The following is a 20,204-nucleotide window of genomic DNA, read 5'->3' as shown; positions in this document are numbered from 1 at the left end:
CCACATCTCTGATAGTAGAAGAGGTAGTTAATGGTTGAAAGGCACTTTCTGTAAACTGAGATTATAAATAAAATCAGCTTTGTCTGGTAAAATTCTCAGAATATTTGCAGATTTGCTTAAGATTTGGTTTATGGCTTAGTCTAAAATAGAGACTCTTCTTTTTTGGAGAAAAATTCAGATACAAACTGTGATTTGAATATTTTAATTCACAAATAGAATAAAGTGTATAAATTCTTGCTTCTAAAGGGAATAATTGTTTTTAAAGTTTCAGTTCATTTAACACTCTGGGAAGTAAAATTTGGTAATTTTAGAGGAACCATTTCAAATTTCTCTTTCTTAAAGATAAGCTGGTAGGGAGACTTTTGATTATAACTAAAGATAGTTAAGTTCTTTGTGCTGAAGGAGAGAGGAAAAAGGGGTCTTGTATTTTTCGTGGGTTTTACTATCCTGGTAGTAGTGTTTGGGGACTTAGAACTATTGGTGGAAGGTAGAATGAAAGATGTTACGGAGCAAAAGAGCTATTATTTTAGTTATAGTTATTTAAGGATTTTAAGTCCTTATACTCATGATTGAAACAGTCGTAAAACCACAGCACAAAACATACCAGCACCACTTTCTTGATAAATAGCATTCTCTAGTTGCACACGGAGTGAGAGAAAACAGTTTTTGAAGGTTGAATTTGCAAACCTAGATACAGAATTAAAATAATGGTCATATAAGGAATCACAATAGTTTTTATATTTTATTAAAATATAGTTATTTTATTGTTATTATAAATGTGTTGCTTTGGGGCACCTGGGTGGCTTAGTCAATTAAGTGTCCGACTTTGGCTCAAGTCATGATGTCATGGTTCGTGGGTTCGAGCCCTGTGTCAGGCTCTGTGCTGACAGCTCAGAGCCTGGAGCCTGCTTCAGATTCTGTGTCTCCCTCTCTCTCTGCCCCTCCCCTGTTCATGCTCTCTCTCTGTCTCTCAAAAATAATAAATAAATGTTTAAAAAATGTGTTGCTTTAATACAAATATCTTAGGTTTGTTTAGTTTTATATTATGTCTAAATAGGTTTCAAATTTAGGGTGCTTCTGGAATCACTGAGGTGCTATGTGATATATGTTAGTTTTTAATTTGATAAAATTAAATGACTTCTAATAGAGTCCCATCATTTGTCACTAAATAGAATGACCAGACACTAAGGATGTTGAGTAATAGTCTGTAGCTGGTGTGTGTGTGTGTGTGTGTGTGTGTGTGTGTGTGTGTGTGTGTGTTCTGCATTTTTTAAATGAGTACTTTTTTTTTTTTTTTTTAATTTTTTTTTTCCAACGTTTATTTTATTTTTTGGGACAGAGAGAGACAGAGCATGAACGGGGGAGGGACAGAGAGAGAGGGAGACACAGAATCGGAAACAGGCTCCAGGCTCTGAGCCATCAGCCCAGAGCCTGACGCGGGGCTCGAACTCACGGACCGTGAGATCGTGACCTGGCTGAAGTCGGACGCTTAACCGACTGCGCCACCCAGGCGCCCCTTAAATGAGTACTTTTGATAGGTTTTTATACATATGCTTTTATAAAAAGGCACATGATATAAACATGATAATATTCCTTTTGAATTCACATTGGTTAATGCTAGATTTTAATAATAGATTTTTTTTAGAATAGTTTAGTTTACAGAAAAACTGTGAGGAAAATATAGTGCTTTTCTGTATACCCCTTTCCCTTTCACAGAGATTCCCCTATTATTAACATCTTGCATTGGTGTGGTACATTTTTACAGTTGATGAATCAATATCGATATTTCTATTGATTTTTTAAAGGCAAATGTAATCTGGTTTAACAGATGAATGGTTTCTGTAATCCTTATACGTACTCAGTTGAGATAACTATTGTTAATTTATTACTCATTTAAAAATAAAACCCTTACTGACAATGATACACAATTATTCTTTTTTTAGGGTGGAATAGTTAATGATGGTTCTGAATTGATTGGACCTGCGGAAGCTTATTCGGATTCCCTTGTTGACAGCTTTCCTGAGTGTAGTACTGAAGGTAGGATATTTTAATTTTTTTTCATTGCAGTGGTTTTGACTGCAGAAGACTATAAATCGTGTTTGAATTGCAAAAGAATAGATGGCTGTAGGAATTTGAGAGTATTTTATCAATTCTAAGATGCTTTTTGTTCTTCATGTTTTAATATCACCTAGTATCACTTGATGCATGATATTGGGTTGATGATACCTTCTTACATTTAATTGACAGCTTTTTTCTTTCTTAGTGATATATAAAATAATGATTTATCCTACAACTAATGGCATATTAGATTTGATGAAATATGGCATAATAAGTGTTCAGAATTTATATTGTCTGGTGTAAGAATACCTTGCTAAAGTTTATTTAGCAGCAACTGACTTTTAGACAATTAATTTCAAAACTGGCTTTAAAAGTTTAGTCATGTTCCTAGAAAGAGTAAACCTAAGGCAGTTCTAGTGTTTTTAGTATGTTTTATAATAACATAAGTCTAAACCAAAGCAGTTTTTTAAATTCTAATCACTTTAATTCAAGAATGCATAATCTCTTGTTTTATTCCTTTGTTAAGCCATCCCTGAATTTTTATGAAGATTTAAAATACATACATTTTGGTCTTTAGATTTCCTTAGCTAGTTTTCATCCAGGGAAGATTTTGGAATGAAAAAAAAAAAAAAAAGATTTGGGGATAGGAAGGGAGAGTCTTTAAAAATAGGTAATTAGATTTGTTTGAAGTGGCTTAGGTTTGGTTTATATAAAAGTAAAATCATAGACTAGCTATTTCTTGATCGCTTTCATGAATAACAGTTTGGCTGAGGAGGATGCTTTACGACTCTAATATGGGAGGTAGCCGTAATCTCATTGTAGTGATGTTTTTGTGGGGATATGTACTGATGTCATACATCAACAGACACACTGATATAGATTTCTTGCTGTACATTGGCATCTTAATTTGGTAGGAACAGCAAATTCCCATTCGTTGTGTAGGTGGAATCTTTTGGTGCTACCACATTGAGAAGTGATGAGCTCTTCTTGTTTTTCACGGTGGCTCCCATTGACTTAAAAGCGAAGTCTGTTCACTTACGCCTAGTGTTCTGTGTTTTGTATGGGCACCTTAGGCCCAGCGGTTTCCATTAGATCCTCAATACTTTTGACTCCATACTAAATCATAAATCAGCCAAGGTTGTAGAAAAACATTGCTTACAGTAATTTGTTCACATGTATTTATTTACATTGTACATATTTATAATCCATTATGTTTTTCGGAAAAAACAAATACCTTTTTCCTGTGACCTGTTTTGATCTGTGATCCTTGCTAGGCTTTGGAAAACCTACTCCCTGCTGGGGATCCCAATGTGATTGTTTCTAGAGCTAGTTTCTTGGAAGGTAACTTATTCGGGATAACCAGATCGGGCTGTTGCCTCAGAGATACTCTGTTCCTGAGAAGAGGGAGAAGGTATTTTCTCCCTGTAAATGTGGTGATTTGGTGACATCCAATAGTGGACAAATAGAGTTACAAAGATTCATAGGAGAGTGTTCAATGAGGAGTACAGTTTTTAGAAATTTTAGAATGTTTCTTAGTTTCTCTCCTTTTGCGTTTTGTTGTAGGAATCTAAGGTTACGTGATTTGGGAATTGTTATATTCTTTTAATATTCATAATGATCCTTTTTTACTAGGTGAGAGTCAGCCATGATGGGAGATGTATATCTCAGGAACCTATTCTAGTGTAAGGTCGTCATGGATGGGAACGATACATAGGTCTTTTGTCCTTTTTTATAGTCTGGAAGAGAAGAGAGGAGCATTATTATTAGGAATGAGTTTTCTTGGGATGGTGTTCTAGAATATGGAAGAATGTTCAGAGTTCAAATGTGACTATGGTAAAAATGTGGTAAAAAAAAAAAAATAGGATGAGGTTGTAATTTGTCCAGAGTGGGAGAGTTCTGAGAAGTAAAGAGGGTACTTTAATAAGTACAAGACAACAAGCTGAAACTAGGACTGCCTCTGGTACACTGGGGCCATATGGGCCATTCTTCCTAAAACAGTTGTTTTGGAATTTACCTTTTGAAGTTTCAAAAAGATGGGTTTTCCTTGAAAGGATTTATCTTTTTTTTTCTTCCTAGTTTTATTTATTTGAGAGAAAGCGTGGGCGAGCCGAGGTGGGGGAGAGGGACAGAGAGAGAGGGAGAGACAGAATCCCTTCCCACCCCCATGCAGGGCTTGACCTTACAAACCATGACATCATGACCTGAGCTGAAATCAAGAGTCCGACGCCCCACCTACTGAGCCACCCAGGTGCCCCACGAAAGGATTTATCTTTTAGGAATATGCTTTTATGAGAGAAATTAGGGGCTACCTTTTTGTTAAAAACATCAGAAAAGACTTACGCTACCTAAAAGTAATACTGACATTTTATCCTTTCAGTGCATAGCTTAGTTTTCCAGCTGTATTACCATCTCTGAAACACACTGTGATCCATGAAGAATGCAAAACATGGAACTGGAAAGGCAGTTAAAGCTTAGATTTTTTTTAATCCCCCCTCCCTTTAAAAGCCTTTACGCCTGACTAATTAATCCTGCTGAAAGACCTTGTTGACAAATACAGATCGGAGTGTCAAACAGCTTGCAAATTCATTGTTATTTGAGAGGGGAAATGACTTTTAAATATCATGAGATTGTCTGGCATACTGGGTAAGTGGAAGATATGCTTTCCTACCAAAAGGTCTGCAAACCCCAGGGACAACCAAGGGAGAGGGCCTGTGCTAGCAAAAGAGCAGGGAAAGCTGGCAGCCCGCCAAGCCCCACAGGTATGCAGTGAAACAGAGGGTTGTAGAGGGATTGTGGTGGCAAGTGCTCAGGGTTTGGATTTAGAGCCAAAATGAGAGGAGGTGATTCACTCCATAACATCTCCTCTGAGTGTAGTATTTTAAACGGTGTTTCAAAGGTGTATTCATTTTTCACACTTGTGATTTAGTTTGCTAGCGAAATGAGCCAGAGGGGCAAATCTTAATATATAGTCTGCTGTTTCAAGGTCCTTCGGTAGAGTTAGAATGACATGGCAAGTATATCACCTCTCAGAGAACAGATGTAGAGGCTAAGTGATCATTATTTTTATTAGTACCATAAAAATGCAATCAACAGGTCTTAATTTACCTTGAAGGAAAGTTTTCTGAGGAAAACATAAAGAGCTGGATTAATGACTTTGAAAAAAATTGTCATTTGATTGTAATGGGATAGTGGAAACCCCTTTAAGGTTCCATAAAACCAATAATTTGGTGATTAACTGGTAAGTGTATTTTATCTAATATGAAATTGAGAATTATAAAATTATTCAGTAGGTTTTTAGATAAAAAGTTTATATTGTTTTATGTTTTTAAAATGAAATGCTGGTTACTTTTCATATCCTTTGTCCAGAGAAATTAAACTATATATATATTTAAAGATGAAAGAAGATTTACTTTATTGTTAACATCTTATTTCCTTTTTAAACTTGCATCTTTTCGTTTGATTAAACTTAGCTATGAAGTTACCATGACATTTGTAGAAACCTGGCCAAAATGGTGCATGGGAATTGAGCTTCTTGACATGTTTCTCTCATCTGTTGGCCCGTTTGAAGGATGTAGGTTGCTTTACTGCCATGATGGCCTTGATATTGGAGCCTTTGATGTTGGTAGACTCTCATCTGGTAACCTGTGTCATTTCCTCTTCCTAATACGTGACTTGACTTCCTTTGCAGTTGTGGGAGGGACATTTTCCAGGTGTACGCAGCAAACCAGAGAAAATAATTAGATGATCGTAATCACAAATAGAAACTGAGAGGTCAGTTTCTTATATGTAAGATCTCATGTGTGGAATATTCTTCAATGTCTCCTGGGAGTAGCCAGATCTACCTTTGTGTGTGTGTGTGTGTGTGTGTGTGTGTGGCCTGTAAATTGTGGATTAAGAGCTCCCTGGATGTTCAATTGTAGCAATTGTAGACACAAGAAAGAATCTATTAAGCTGTCTTGAATGAACCATTTTAGAGTAAATGAGATGTACATTTTGAGAATAGCATCTATTTCTGGTCTGTGTAAGGGATCTCTAAAATCATTCTCAGTTCAAGATTTGTATTTTTATTTGATGGCGGGATAAGAATTCTTTGCATTAAATCTTGAAGATTAGAGGTAAACTGTATTAATTTGGATAATTTTGATTAGTTTTAAAGCGTTAAGGGAGACTAATTGGAAAGGTGTCTAGTTATTTAAGTTTGAGAAAAAATCTTCTGTATCAAAGTGTCATTTTATTATTATATTTTTCTTTTTATTATTTGTATTTCATTTGGTTGATTCATAGTTGATGCTTTCAGGCAGGTTCATTTTAAAAAGGAATATTCTTAAGTTGGTTCACCACTTAGTAGCCTAAATCTATTTTTGAGACGAACTTGAAGTGTGTGCACCGTGGAGTAATGTAAGATGACCAAAATACAGAAAGCCTAATTGAAAGGAATTTTAAATTTAAAGTAGGATTTAGTGCAAGTATCCACTAGGTGGCACCATGAGAACCCTAAATCTTGTTATTGCGATTATTCTAGGCCCTCTTGTATTATGATAGAGTATGCTTATTCAGTTAGAATTTCCTTTTTCTCTTAAGTGCTTATCTGCCTAACGTTTATCTATTTTCCCTTGTTAGTTGAATTTTCTTTGGTGAAGGAGTTTAAAATAGGTAAAAAAGAACAGATTACTATTCTCAAGATAAACATAAATGAGAAGGTGTCATTGTATGTGTGCATGTAAAACAAATGATACAAATTATAAATATTGACTCTTATAAACCCTAGGGCTATTGAGGATAATATTGGATTTTAGGGGTTGGATGGGGCAAATAAAAAAAATTGATAATATGTCATGGGAAGTATTTGAGAGTAGAAAGAACATCAAGAATGACACAGATAAATCCCTTATTCCACAATTAAAAATTGGAATTTCAGAGAACTTAAGCCATGTGCCTAAGGCAGTCTAGGCACTCCGGGTATTCAGTAGCAATCATAAAAAATATATTTTGAAAGTAGAGATTTAGTTTTATGGAGAGGGAGGCAGTGAGAATACATATTTGGTATAGAACTCCCAGTGTGAGCGGCTTGTGCTCTGGTAGCAGGATTGATTTGCAGAGATTATGGAGAGTAGCAGCATAAGAAGTTCATTAGATAGAAAGGAAAGCCAACTCATAGATCTTTGTTGTTCATGAGAAGATAACAGTATTACGGCTGTAATTTTGATTGATATGTTACTTTCTGAACTTATTCCGTTTTTCACCAAATATGCAGTAGATATTCTCATCCTCTTTTCATAAATTTTCAAGGGTGAAGCAAAGACTTGTCCCCAGGACATTATAAAAATGTGAAATATCAAAAGAATGGTACTTCTTAGTAACAGTGGCTATTTCTAAATGATAAGTTGATAATCAGGTACAGGAATCTTAATTATGAGATTTGGGTATTCGCCTAAAATCATATTTATAAAGGGCTTGTTTCTTAATGGAGATTGATATGTATGTCTTCTCCCTCAGGGTGACCTTTGTTCTGCTGGCTAGATATTTTGCTTTGTGTGTGAAGCATGAGTCATTGCTACTAGGAAAAGTAGAAATTCCCTTTCGTTGACTGAACCTCAGTGCTCAGTGAAAGCTATCAGCTAATAATAATGAGGCCATGTATTTTATATATAGTTGACCATGAGAGACCACCTGTTGTTCTAAAGGAAACCGATCTCTTTTTGCAGATGGTCTTCAAATACAGATTTCTGATAGTTTATAGTATAAAGATTTATTCTATAGCAACTCAACCTTTTCCCCTGGTGCCTGTCTTTCAGAGGTGGTGTCCTAGACAGATTTCACTAGACTGCCCTACTCTGAGCAGTTCAAAGCACAGAAGGTGAAGGTAGGTAGGTGAACTGGGATGCTATATAAACCCCTCATGTCTGTAGCTGCTTTTTAACCGGTCACCTGGGGCCCTCTAATAGCCCTGAGACTTGAATCTCTGTGATATGAACCTGGAGGCAGAACGCTTTCATAGAACCTTTGACTCTTCCCCCTCCCATCCCTTCCCAAAAAGGCTTAGGTTTTTGTCTTGATGGTGTTGGTGAAGGATGTACCTTTTACTCTCATGATGGCTCCAGAGGGCCCCTTTAAACATGGATTGACTTCAGGTTGGTTTAACTTTTGACAAATAGTGTCTGAATTGTCAGTTGTTGCCCTGCCTTATCCACAGTGTTCTTCCTACTCACCTTAACTGAGAACCTCTTGTTTGCTGCTCTATCTTATTAGCTTTCTTTCTGGGTTTTAGGAAGCTAGTCTCCACTTTCTGTGATATTTCTATGTAGCTTTGTATAAAACAGGTTGAATGACAGGACCGTGAATTCAAGGAGGTGAGCAAGCACTGTGATAAGTAGCTGTATTAAGGATATAAGGTGAAAAAAACTAGGTACTGAGTGTGTGTGTGTGTGTGTGTGTGTATGTGTGTGTGCGTGTGTGTATAAATAATTCATTACTGTGGTAGTGAAAGGGGAGCGTTCTTGAGGTGATTGGGGAATACTTCATTGAGAAGAAGGGAATTTAGAAATTGCTTAAATGCAGAAGAGATTTCCTAGAAGATGATTGGTTGCAGTGTATGGTTGAGATATGATAGGGTTCGGCTTATGATATGGTTGAGCTATGGTAGGGTGCATCTTAAGAGGAGAATTAAAGGAAGAAGGTAGGCGAGGAAGAAATGTCAAAGGTTAGTCTGCTTCAGACAAATCTGTCTGTAATCGTTTCTGTCCTCTCTCTTAAGTTAGGAATTCCTTGGCACTGGCTGCTGGGTGATACGTATGGGCCTATATTGCATAAATTATGTTTGTATAGCATATATTCGTTCACAAACAGATTCCCAGTTTTAGCCCTTGTTGCATCTCCTTTGATAGCCTTCAAATACAGAGCTTTAAGAGCTTGTCATACACATGTAAGTGATGTGGTAAGAGTCACCTGTAATCCCACCATACAGAGAAAATTACTGTTAGGCTACCTCTCTAGCCTTTTTTTCTGGTTTTGTTTTAAAATTAGAATTATAGTATATGTATATACTGCTTTGCAGTTTATTATTTTTGCATAATAGATCATTAATACTTTAGCATTAAATATTCGTTTGTAACATAATTTTTAATAGCTGTATAATATTTTATCAAAGGGATGTACCATAATCTCTTATTGTTAGGAATTTGTTATTTCCAAATTTTCACTAATTTTTGTGATGATTATTCTCAAATATAGATCTTTGATCGTATCTCTGGTTATTTTTGGTATAATTGTTGAATTTCTGGGTCAAAGGTATAAAGATTTTCTGCATCTGATATGCATTGTCAAATTGTCTTCCAAAAGGGTTAAATCAGAAGTCTTTTTGCTTCCCTTTGCTCCTCTCGTAGTTGGGCTAGAAAAATTCCTCTTTCTAACATGCTAGTTTTTCTTTGCTCACTTTGAAAGATTCTTCATTTAGAATTAGGTAGAATTTGGAAAGGAAATTATTTGAATATTATTATTAATTATTACTTTATTTCATTATCTGATATTCTTCCCAGGTATTTTGCTGGTCTTGCTCTTCTGATCCAATTTTATGTAATCATGATTTCCTTTGCTAACAAAATAAGATTGGAAAGGTAAGAGAGGAAATAAGACTATGCCACTAGATTTTTGTGGTCAAAAGCCAAGAAACTGAGTACACATAATTTTACCCCTTTGCCCTTTGGTATTATTGTTCCTGTTCGAAAGGAAAATCAGGCAAAACATGAAACAGTGCAGTGTGATAGATGATGTGAAGGTTATAGTGACAAGACACTGGAGAGCAGACAAAAGATCTATAACAGTGTTTCCTTTCTTTTATGATTAGCTGTATAAACCAGAACTTATTTTTTAAACTTTGTCTATTTGTATATTAATATCAATGGACCAGGTTATATAATACCCCCATTTAAGGAAATAAGTGTGCATTGGAATATATAAAATGTTTTGAAATCATTAAAAAAAATCTTTTATGAAATTTATATATTTCTCAGAACAGTGGTTAAATAATTTTGTAGATTGCTGTAAAAGATTCTGATTTTGAAGAGCTGTCTGTACAGTTGAAATGTCAGAGATTGAAAAGATTTCCACCAGATCCAATGAATCTCTTCTCAGCTTGTGGATTTAATGAAGTGTTTTGCTTGTAGGAAACAAAATTAGTTCTTTATGGGCATTCCACGGATTTGAGAAAAGCCCCTGAAAACAGGATATGTTGACAGGGTGCCAAAGTAGTGTCTAAAGTTGATTTGAAATTTGAGTTTAGCTGCCAGTAACATGTTTTTACCCTAACTTACTTTATTTGAAATGAAGTAAGCAATTTAAGTCTATAATAAGTTGACAAACTATGGCCTGTGGGCCAAATCTGACCTGCCACTTGTTTTTATGTGACCTAATAGCTAAAAATGGTTTTTACATTTTAAAATGATTGACAGTATTCAAAAGGATATTATTTTATGGCATGTGAAAATTACATGGAATTCACATTTCAACATCCATAAATAAAGTGTTACTGGAACACAGCCATGCGTATTCATTTACATATTATCTGTGGCTGCTTTTGTACTACAACAACAGAGTTGATTTGTTGTGACATAGATCATGTGGCCCACAAAACCTAAAATATTCACTCTCTGGTCCTCAGAAAAGAAGTTTGCTGATCCCTATTCTAGAATTGTATAGTCTAATCTACCTTTAAGTTTGGCTTAGGATATGATCTTGAGGAAATAATTTTCTTTTTAATATATTGTCTTTTCTGAGGAACTTGGAAGTCAACATTCAATGGTGATGCAGATTGCATAGCTGTTCCCAAATTTAATTTGTATGTAACTCTATTGTCAATCTTATTGAATGATATATAGATCAGTGGCTCTCCAAGTATGGTCTTTAGACCCTTGGGTATTCTAGAGATCTTCTCAGGGGGTCACCAAGGCAGAAATTATTTTTGCAATAGTCTAGGAAATTATTTGCCTTTTTCACTGTGTTGACATTTGCACTAATGATGCAAAAGCAATGATAGGTAAAACTGCCTTGCCTGAGCGTGAATCAAGACAGTGATACCAGACCGTAACAGGAATCATGCTGCATACTTGCAGTAATGCCAATGCTAATTTTACCTAAGAATGCCCATGATAAAGCAGTAAAAACTATTAATTTTTATCAAATCTCCACCCTTTGCTACATGTCTTTCTTATATTCTGTGTGAAAAAATGGAAGTATACATAAAACACATCTGCCTAACTGAATTGCCATGGTTGTCTTGAGGAAGAGCACTTGCTTGAGCTATGAACTAGCAGCTTTTCTCTTGGGACATCATTTTTGCTTGAAAGAACAATTGACAGACAAACTGTCATTATTCAGATTTGGGTATTTGGCAAATGGTTTTCAAACTCAAACAAAGTGAGCTGACACTTTAAGGAAAACACCTGACAGTGTTTGTTGCCAATGATAAACTTTGAGTTTTCAGTGCCAGATTAGAATCCTGGAGAACCTTTTTTTTTTTTTTTTTTTTTTTTTCTTTTTTAAAGTAATCTTTACATCTAATGAGGGTTTTGAACTCCGGACCCTGCGATCAAGAGTCATACGCTCTACCACCTGATGCCAGCCAGATGCCTGAATCTTGGAGAACTTGTATCTGCTACTTTGAGCTTGACAGTTCCCCAAGACCTAAAGAATATTCTGCTGAGATTGGTGGTGATAGTAACAAATGTGATTTGTCACTATAACTCAGGGAACCAGTACTTTCAAAATGTCCAATGTGTGATGCACACATTTAGTGTGCAAGACAGATCAATGGAGTTGAATGTAATAGAAACACATTTCACTGACAAGAATTTATATTCTATATGGCAACTAAGCTTTAAGAAACTACCACTTGTCAAGTTTTGGTATAGTATCAAAAAACAATATCCACAAGTATTTGAAAAGGCTGCTAAAATATTCACCCCATTTTCGGTTACATATCTATGCAAGATCTTCCTCAAATCTTTCAACCAGGGCAACATCCGACAACAGATTGAGTGCAAAATCATAATATGAGAATCTAGTCATCTTCAATTAAAAAGATTTGTACAAATGTAAAACATTGTCACCATTCTTACTAAATACTTTTTTGCTTTGGAGAATATAGTTATTTTGAACAAAAATTACATTACATGTAGTGGGCTTTAATGTTTACTTAAAAAAATTAGTCTATTTTAAATAGATATTTACAGGTATAATCCACAGGTATAGTTTTTAGATATTTACAGGTATAATCCACAAAAAGAAGCTTTTTTGAGGTTCTCAATTATTTTAAGAATGTAAAGGGAGGTCCTAACGCCAGGAAGTTTCATAACTGTTGTACTTCATGCTTGTTTACCATGAAGTCAGTTTTGTGAAATGGGAGAAAGAATTTCCATTGCTAAATATTTCAGTACCACCTAGTATTCATTTTCTGTCAGAAAACTAAGAGGCAAATACAGACCAAACCTCTCTCCAAAAGTTTGTGGAAGAGAATGGAACAAAAATTTCTAAAAATTTAGTTCTTCAAAACACACACACACACACACACACACACACACACAACCAAATGGTGTACATTTTCCAGATATGGATTATCTAAAAGCATACCTCTGAGGGTACGTTGTAGAAATAAAGAATCATTACATAATTGCCATAATAGTTGCAATTGAATGATAGCCTATTATGCTTTATATGCATGAACTGTATTCCTCATTTAAAGTTCTGCATAGTAAGTAAATTAAGTGTCTTGGGCTTGGTCACATAGTAAGTTTTAAGAGCTGGGATTCAGGCACTTGTTTTTGTCTTACCTTGAGGCTCTTATTCTTTTTTCTTTATTATAATGCTGTTGTTACAAGGTTTTGTGGTAAAGGCTCTTCATTTTACAAGACTAGATAAAGACTTGTCTTCGGTTTTAGTCTGATAATTAAGGCAAAGGAGATTATTTTCCAGAGCTGAATTCAGTAAGCTAAAGCAAATGGTCAGGCACCGATCTCCATCAGGCAATAACAGCCTTCCTAATCGACTCGAATAGTATGAACAAATGAATAGTCAGCATGATTTGTATTCTTTTTGGCTGATTCTTAATTTAATATCTATTTATATTGTGATCATATTTCTAGGTTTCTCCAGTGACAGTGATTTGATATCTCTTACTGTGGACGTGGATTCTCTTGCTGAGTTAGATGATGGAATGGCTTCCAATCAAAACTCTCCCGTTAGAACTTTTGGTCTCAGTCTTTCTTCGGATCCATCAGCATTAGGGGCTGTTGCTTCTGACAGCGAACAGAACAAAACAGAAGAAGAACGGGAAAGTCGTAGCCTCTTTCCTGGCAGTTTAAAGTCCAAGCTTGGCAAGAGAGATTATTTGGAGAAAGCTGGAGAATTAATAAAGCTGGCTTTAAAAAAGGAAGAAGAAGATGACTATGAAGCTGCTTCCAATTTTTATAGGAAAGGAGTTGATTTACTCCTAGAAGGTGTTCAAGGTACAGTTTTATCTGTATTAATATGTTTTGGAATGTTCTTATGTTGGTATCTGGAAAGAAAGTGTATACATATAACTGTATCTTGTGTATAGTCCCTATGTCCAAACGAGACTCAAAATGAGAAATTACTGAAGATTAAATGACCTACCTTTGGGGATGACTGGGTGGCTCAGTCAGTTAACTGTCTCTTGATTTCCTTTCAGTTCATTATCTCACAGTTCATGAGACTGAGCCACGTATTGGGCTCTGTGCTGAGTCTGTGGAGTCAGACTGAGCTTGGGATTCTCTCCCTCTCCTTTCTCTCTGCGCCTCCCCCACTCCTCCACGTCTCCCCCATATAAATAAATAAACATAAAAAAATGACCTAAATTTGGGTAAAAACTTTTACTTACATGAAGGGAAGGCAGGATCAGAGCTACTTAACACTCTGCTTTGATCAATTAACCAACAAAAACAGGATTTAAAAAACTCAAATCTCCATGTCTCTTGTATGAATCATATTCTGTTTTTTCTGACGTGGCCAGTGTTCCCCAGCCTTCACCTCTCACAGGAGTATTCACAGAGATTTAGTGCATTTACTCCTGCTGGCCTGAAGAGAAGAGATGAAATGTAAAGGTTCTTGGATTTGCCTAGTGTTCTTTTCTGTTTTAGTTGCCATAAATTCTCAGCTAGTTACTGGGGTGATTTGGGACATTTAGAATGAATGTTTCTAATGTCTGTAAGTAGAACTTAACCTTTTTTTTTGCCTCAGATTTTTTAAGTCATTTGTCTTTTCCTTACAAGAAACAGAGTAAGGGGCGCCGGGGTGGCTCAGTCAGTTAAGCGTCCGACTTCAGCTCAGGTCATGATCTCATGGTCTGTGAGTTCGGGCCCCATGTCGGGCTCTGTGCTGACAGCTTAGAGCCTGGAGCCTGTTTCGGATTCTGTGTCTCCCTCTCTCTCTGCCCCTCCCCTGCTCATGCTCTGTCTCTGTCTGTCTCAAAAATAAATAAAAACATTAAAAAAAAAAAAAACAGAGTAAAGCATACCACAGTTAGTTACGTGACATCGTGGACACAAAAGCCGAAGGTTGATAAGACCTTCTTGATGGTTTTCTTTCCAGAATATCATCATTTTTACTGTTTTCCTGTCATCTTTGACTTGTTAGAACCATTCCGATGACCATAGACTCCTGTAGCACGAACCTTTTTTGCTGTAGTACTTCCGCCCTCACCATGCTTGGTGTCCTGTCCTCCAGAAGTGCTCTGCTTTATGAGAGTTTAAACTTTCAGCCTTCTAATGTGGTAGACGATGAATACTTGGCTGCATGGACCGGAAGAGGGAGTGTATCTGGTGGCATCAGTGCTTCTTAACCAGAATTTTCACTAATTCGCTTGTTTTTGGCCCTTACTCTCATTTCCAAGCTACCCAGTGCTACACGTTCCCAAACTAATTTACAGTGTCATATAAATCAGGCAGCTTTCTTGAGCTTCCTAAGTCAATAACCACTCATCCATCTATTTTCATTTTGTAAAATGTTGTTGCAGTCTTCTCTTGGAGTCTCTTTGTCCTTGGGGGCTTTTGCCTTAAAAATAATTCTTTTACTGCCATGTTAATGGGGTTTCAGGAGGGAGTATTTCTCCTGGTTTGATTGATACATCATTTTGATACAAATTTTTGTTTTTCTTTCTTTTTTTTTTATATATATTATTTAGGTTTATTTATTTATTTTGAGAGAGACAGAAAGAGCACGAGCCAGGGAGGGGCAGAGAGAGGGAGGAGAGAGAGAGAATCCCAGGCAGGCTCCAGAGTCAGTGCAGAGCCCGACATGGGGCTCGAACTCATAAAACCGTGAGATCACGGCCTGAACCGAAATCAAGAGTCAGATGCTTGACTGAGTCACCCAGGGGTCCCACAAATTTTTGTTTTTCAGGTAGTGTCATATAGTCAGTTGGGGTTTTTTGTTTGCTAGTAGAACATTCTGGTCTTTAAAGATCTACGCATTTTTCTTCTTTGTCTTAACTCTCATTTTGGGTTGGGAGTTTAAAATTGGGATAAGTTGCAATTAGCTCTGATATTTTCCCTCCTTTTTTTTTTTTTAAAGATAATTTTGTGCTAAAAAAGTCACTAGTGTTTAATTGACACAGATACATCAATGTGATCTTTTTCTGTCTAAAGTTATTTGCATTTAAACTTAGAGTACTTCATAATGTTACCACTTGATGGCACCAGAAAAATAAAAATCTTTACTTCAAAATGAGAATTATGGATGCATATCAGCAAATAACAAAAAAATATCATTTAGGTAGTTATTTTGTGATTATGATGGTGAATTATTTCTCACCAGAACTTGATACTAAATATAGTAGACTCTGTCTTAAGGAATGTTACCATTTAAACGTGTTTTTCCGATTTAACATATGCCTGTCTTTCTGAAACCACAATATCCATTCCTGCCCTGGATTGGTTTTTGTTGTTAATGTGCCATAAGAACTAAAAAATTATACTTGACTAATTGCTTTTTAGTCTTTTTTTTCTGTTTATTCAATTTTTTATTCATACAAACTGTGAGAATCACAATCACAGAATTCTAATTTTTAATCAATATGTAAAATAACCTTTATTTCAGTCCTTGTGGTTATACTTTTAACTATGTGTTAAATGTAGCGTCAGAGCAGTGCTTCTGGTTCGTATTTAAAAGTGTAAAAGCTACCTCCTAACAGACACATGGACATTATTGGTTTTAAAAAAAATTTCCCCCCAGTTTTATTGAGATATAATTGACATATGACATGTAACATTATACTAAAGGTACTCAAAGTAATGATTTGATATATGTATGTTTTGTGAAATGATTACCATACGTTTAGTTAATATCCTTTCTGTCACATAGTTAACAGTTTTTTTTCTTGTGATGAGAGTTTTTAAGATCTACTCTTTTAGCAACTTTCAAATACATGATACAGTATTTTTAACTATAGGCACCATGTTGTACATTATGTCTGCAGCATTTATTAATCATATAAATGGAAGTTCCTATCTTTTGGCCACCTTCACCCACTTTACCCACCACCCCTTATCCCTCACCCCTGCCTTTGGTAACCACTAATCTCTTTTCTGTTTGTATGAGTTTGGTTGTTTTTAGATTCTACACGTAAGTGAGACCATATACTATTTGTGTCTTTTCTGACATATTTCACTTAGCATAATGACCTCAAGGTCCATTCATGTCACTAATGGGTTTCCTTTTTTTTTTTTTTTTTATTGCTGAATAATATTCCCATATGTGTTTATGTGTGTGTGTGTGTGTGTGTGTGTCTTGACTATTGTAAATAATGCTGCAATGAACATGGGAGTACAGATACCTCTTTGAGATAGTGATTTTGTTTCCTTCTGACGAATAGCTAGAAATGGAATTTCTGGAACATATGGTTGTCCTATTGTTAGTTTTTTGAGGAACCTTCATACTGTTTTCTATGATGGCTGCACCAATTTTACATTCCCACCAGCAGTGTCCAAGAGTTCTCTTTTCTCCGCAACACTTGTTATCTGTTGTCTTTAAAAAATTTTTTTTAATGTTTATTTATTTTTGAGAGAGAGAGAGAGAGCGCAAGTGGGAGAGGGGCAGAGAGAGAGAGAGAGAGACAGACAGACAGACAGACAGACAGAATCTGAGCAGGCTCCAGGCTCCAAGCTGTCCGCACAGAGCCTGATGTGGGGCTTGAACCCACGAACCATGAGATCATGACCTGAGCCAAAGTCAGATGCTTAATTGACTGAGCCACCTAGGCACCCCTGTTGTCTTTTTGATGGTAGACATTCTAACAGGTGTGAGGTAATATCAAATTATGGTTTTGATTTGTAGTTCCCTGATGATGAGTGACGTTAAGTAACTTTTCATGTACTTGTTTGGCATTTTTATGACTTCTTTGAGAAAGTAGATTTTTAATTCCTCTGCTCATGTTTTGATCATATTGTTTAGGGTTTTTGATATTATGTTTTCTTTATATATTTTGGATATTAAGTCCTTATCAGATATATGATTTGCAAATATTTTTTCCCATTTGGTTGACTGCATTTTCATTTTGTTGATGGTTTCTTTTGCTGTGTAGAATCTTTGTAGTTTGATGTAGTCCAACATGTTTGTTTTTGCTTTTGCTATCAAATCCAAAAAAAAATCATGCCAAGAAAGCTACCCCCCCCACCCCGTTTTTATCTAGGATTTTATGTTTTTGGATTTTATGTTCAAGTCTTTAATCTGTTTTAATTTTTGTATATGGTGTAAAATAGGGGTATGGTGTTATTTTTTTTGCATGTGGTTGTTCGTTTTTGTCAGTACCTTTTAGTAAAGAGACTGTCTTGTCCCTAGTGTATATTTTTGGCTCCTTTGTCATAAATTAACTGACTATGTGTGTGTGGTTTTATTTCTGGGCTCTATCTTGTCCCATTGATCTATGTGTCCAATACCATACTGTTTTGATTACTGTAGCTTTGTAATATAGTTTGAAATCAGGAGATGCTTTGTTCTTTATTCATAGGATTTGTTTGGCTATTTGGGGTCTTTTGTGGTTCCATACAAATTTTAAGATTGTTTTTTTCTACTTATGTGAAAAATGTCATTGGAATTTTGATAGGGATTGCATTGAGTCTATAGATCTCACTGGGTAGTATGGACATTTTAACGATACTAATTCTTTCAATACATGAGTGTAGAATGTCTTTCCGTTTATTTTTGTCTTCAATTTCTTTCAGCAATGATTTGTAACAGATTTCATCTGTTATTAGTTCTAACAGTTTTTTGATGGAGTCTTCAGGGTTTTCTATGTATAATATCTTGCCACTGCAAATAGAGACACTTTTATTTCTTCCTTTCTGATTTGGATGCCTTTTATTTCTTTTTCTTGTCTGATTGCTCTGGCTAGGACTTCTAGTACTATGTTGAATCTTTGTATATGTATATATATGTGTGTGTGCGTGTGTGTGTGTACATATATATTTTTTTTAATGTTTATTTTTGAGAGAAAGACAGAGTGCAAGCAGGGGAGGGGCAGAGAGAGAGGAAGACACAGAATCCAAAGCAGGCTCCAGGCTCTGAGCTTCAGCACAGAACCCGACATGGGACTCAAACTCAGGAGCTGTGAGATCATGGCCTGAGCCTGAATCAGATACTCAACCGACTAAGCCACCCAGGCGCGCCTGGTACTATGTTGAATCTAGTGGTGAGAATGGGCATCCTTGTCTTGTTCTTGGTCTTAGAGGAAGGGCATTCAGCTAATCACCACTGAGTGTAATGTTGACTATGATGGATTTATTCTTTAACTTGTTGGGAAATTGGGGGCTCTGGCTTGTGAGCTGATTTGACACTTGTGAGTAGAAGAGATGTTTTCTTAGGGAAAATTTGTTTTAGTGTGGGAAAACTGTTATTGAAACATCACTATAACCAGTAATACCTATGAATCATTTAAATTTAACTCTTGCTATAAGAATGGTTACCTGTGAGTAAAAAAAAAAGAAAATAGAATTGTTATCCGTGACCTTGGTTTGGTTTGACATACTCTATAATAAAATCATTATTTCTGGATATCTGATAATTCAGAGAAAATGATCTTTCAGATCTTTCAGTGCTTCTTTATATAGGTGTTCTTATGATTTGGCCAATTTTGTTATTCTGAATACTAACTATTCATCCTAACTATTCATCCTAAAGGAGTTTATCTGGGTTGTTTGTAGATCTGATAAAGATGGCTTGATGTTTTTCTTACTTAACTGGTGTTTGCACAGCTGAGACTAGAGGCAGAACACAATAGCAGCAGTTCTGTTTGCCCATCCAACAAAGAAACGTACCCTGATAGTGGTAACTTTGAATTCTCCTTTTGAACCTGATGTTTCCCTTACTTCCTCATTCTAGAGTGGCTCCTGAAATTAAGGTACCCTCTATTTTTCTAACTCATTAGGTCTTTATGTATGTAAAACAGAAAATTCAAAAATCAAGATCGAAGGAATCAACTTGAATCTTTGAGGAGGATGTTTCTAGTAAATATCCTTTCACTTCTGTCTTGTTTATATATTTCTGCAGTGGCCTGATATGATTAATCTATATACTCTGAGGGTTTATTAGAATAATTGTGAGAATGTAGAGTGACAAATGGATGACATAAAGGTATTAATAAAATATTTAAATAATAACAATAATTGATCATCTGTTACATGCCTGTCACTGTACAAGGGATTTTTCTGAACATCGTTTTTAACACTCAGAACAAGCCTATAAGCTGAACTATGGCTGGTCTTACTGGGCTTTGTCTAAGGACACTAAAATTTAGAGGGTGCAAACATTTAATGTAATGATTCTAAAAGCTTGGCACCTAGTTAGCAAGAATAATTATTTAAAACAGGAAGCTTCCAGATGGCGAGCATTGTTAGTAACACCCATCTGTGGGCTACATTATGAATTACAGAGTTGATTTGAGAACTGGTTTTGTTTAGTTTGTTCTAGGTGCCAAAATTGCTGGTTTATTGTGTTTGTAAGGTAGATACTGTAATCCCCATTTTATAGGTGGGGAAAACTATGCTTACATAAAGTAGGCAATTTGCTCAACAATGCAAGTCACTGAGTTTCAGCTAATATGTAAATATTTAGGTCTTTCTGAGTTTAAATCTTGTCTTCTT

The 20,204-nt window shown here is 35.7% G+C and overlaps 1 protein-coding gene across 17 annotated transcripts in view; it reads left to right on the top strand.

The window, feature by feature from the left end:
* The window catches only part of RPS6KC1 (ribosomal protein S6 kinase C1), a 317,520-nt gene that overhangs the window by 41,448 nt on the left and 255,868 nt on the right, over positions 1 to 20,204 (top strand). For all 17 annotated transcript variants that reach the window (XM_042976412.1, XM_042976420.1, XM_042976419.1 and 14 more), the window contains exons 5-6: positions 1,944 to 2,037; positions 13,194 to 13,556. In XM_042976412.1, the coding sequence (XP_042832346.1) occupies positions 1,944 to 2,037; positions 13,194 to 13,556 (457 nt within the window). The remainder of the gene's footprint in view (positions 1 to 1,943; positions 2,038 to 13,193; positions 13,557 to 20,204) is intronic.

This window comes from Panthera tigris, chromosome F3 (genome assembly GCF_018350195.1).
Source record: "Panthera tigris isolate Pti1 chromosome F3, P.tigris_Pti1_mat1.1, whole genome shotgun sequence".
NCBI lineage: Eukaryota > Metazoa > Chordata > Mammalia > Carnivora > Felidae > Panthera > Panthera tigris.
Note: the sequence above shows the minus strand (reverse complement) of the source record. Positions and strands in the feature narration are given on the sequence as shown.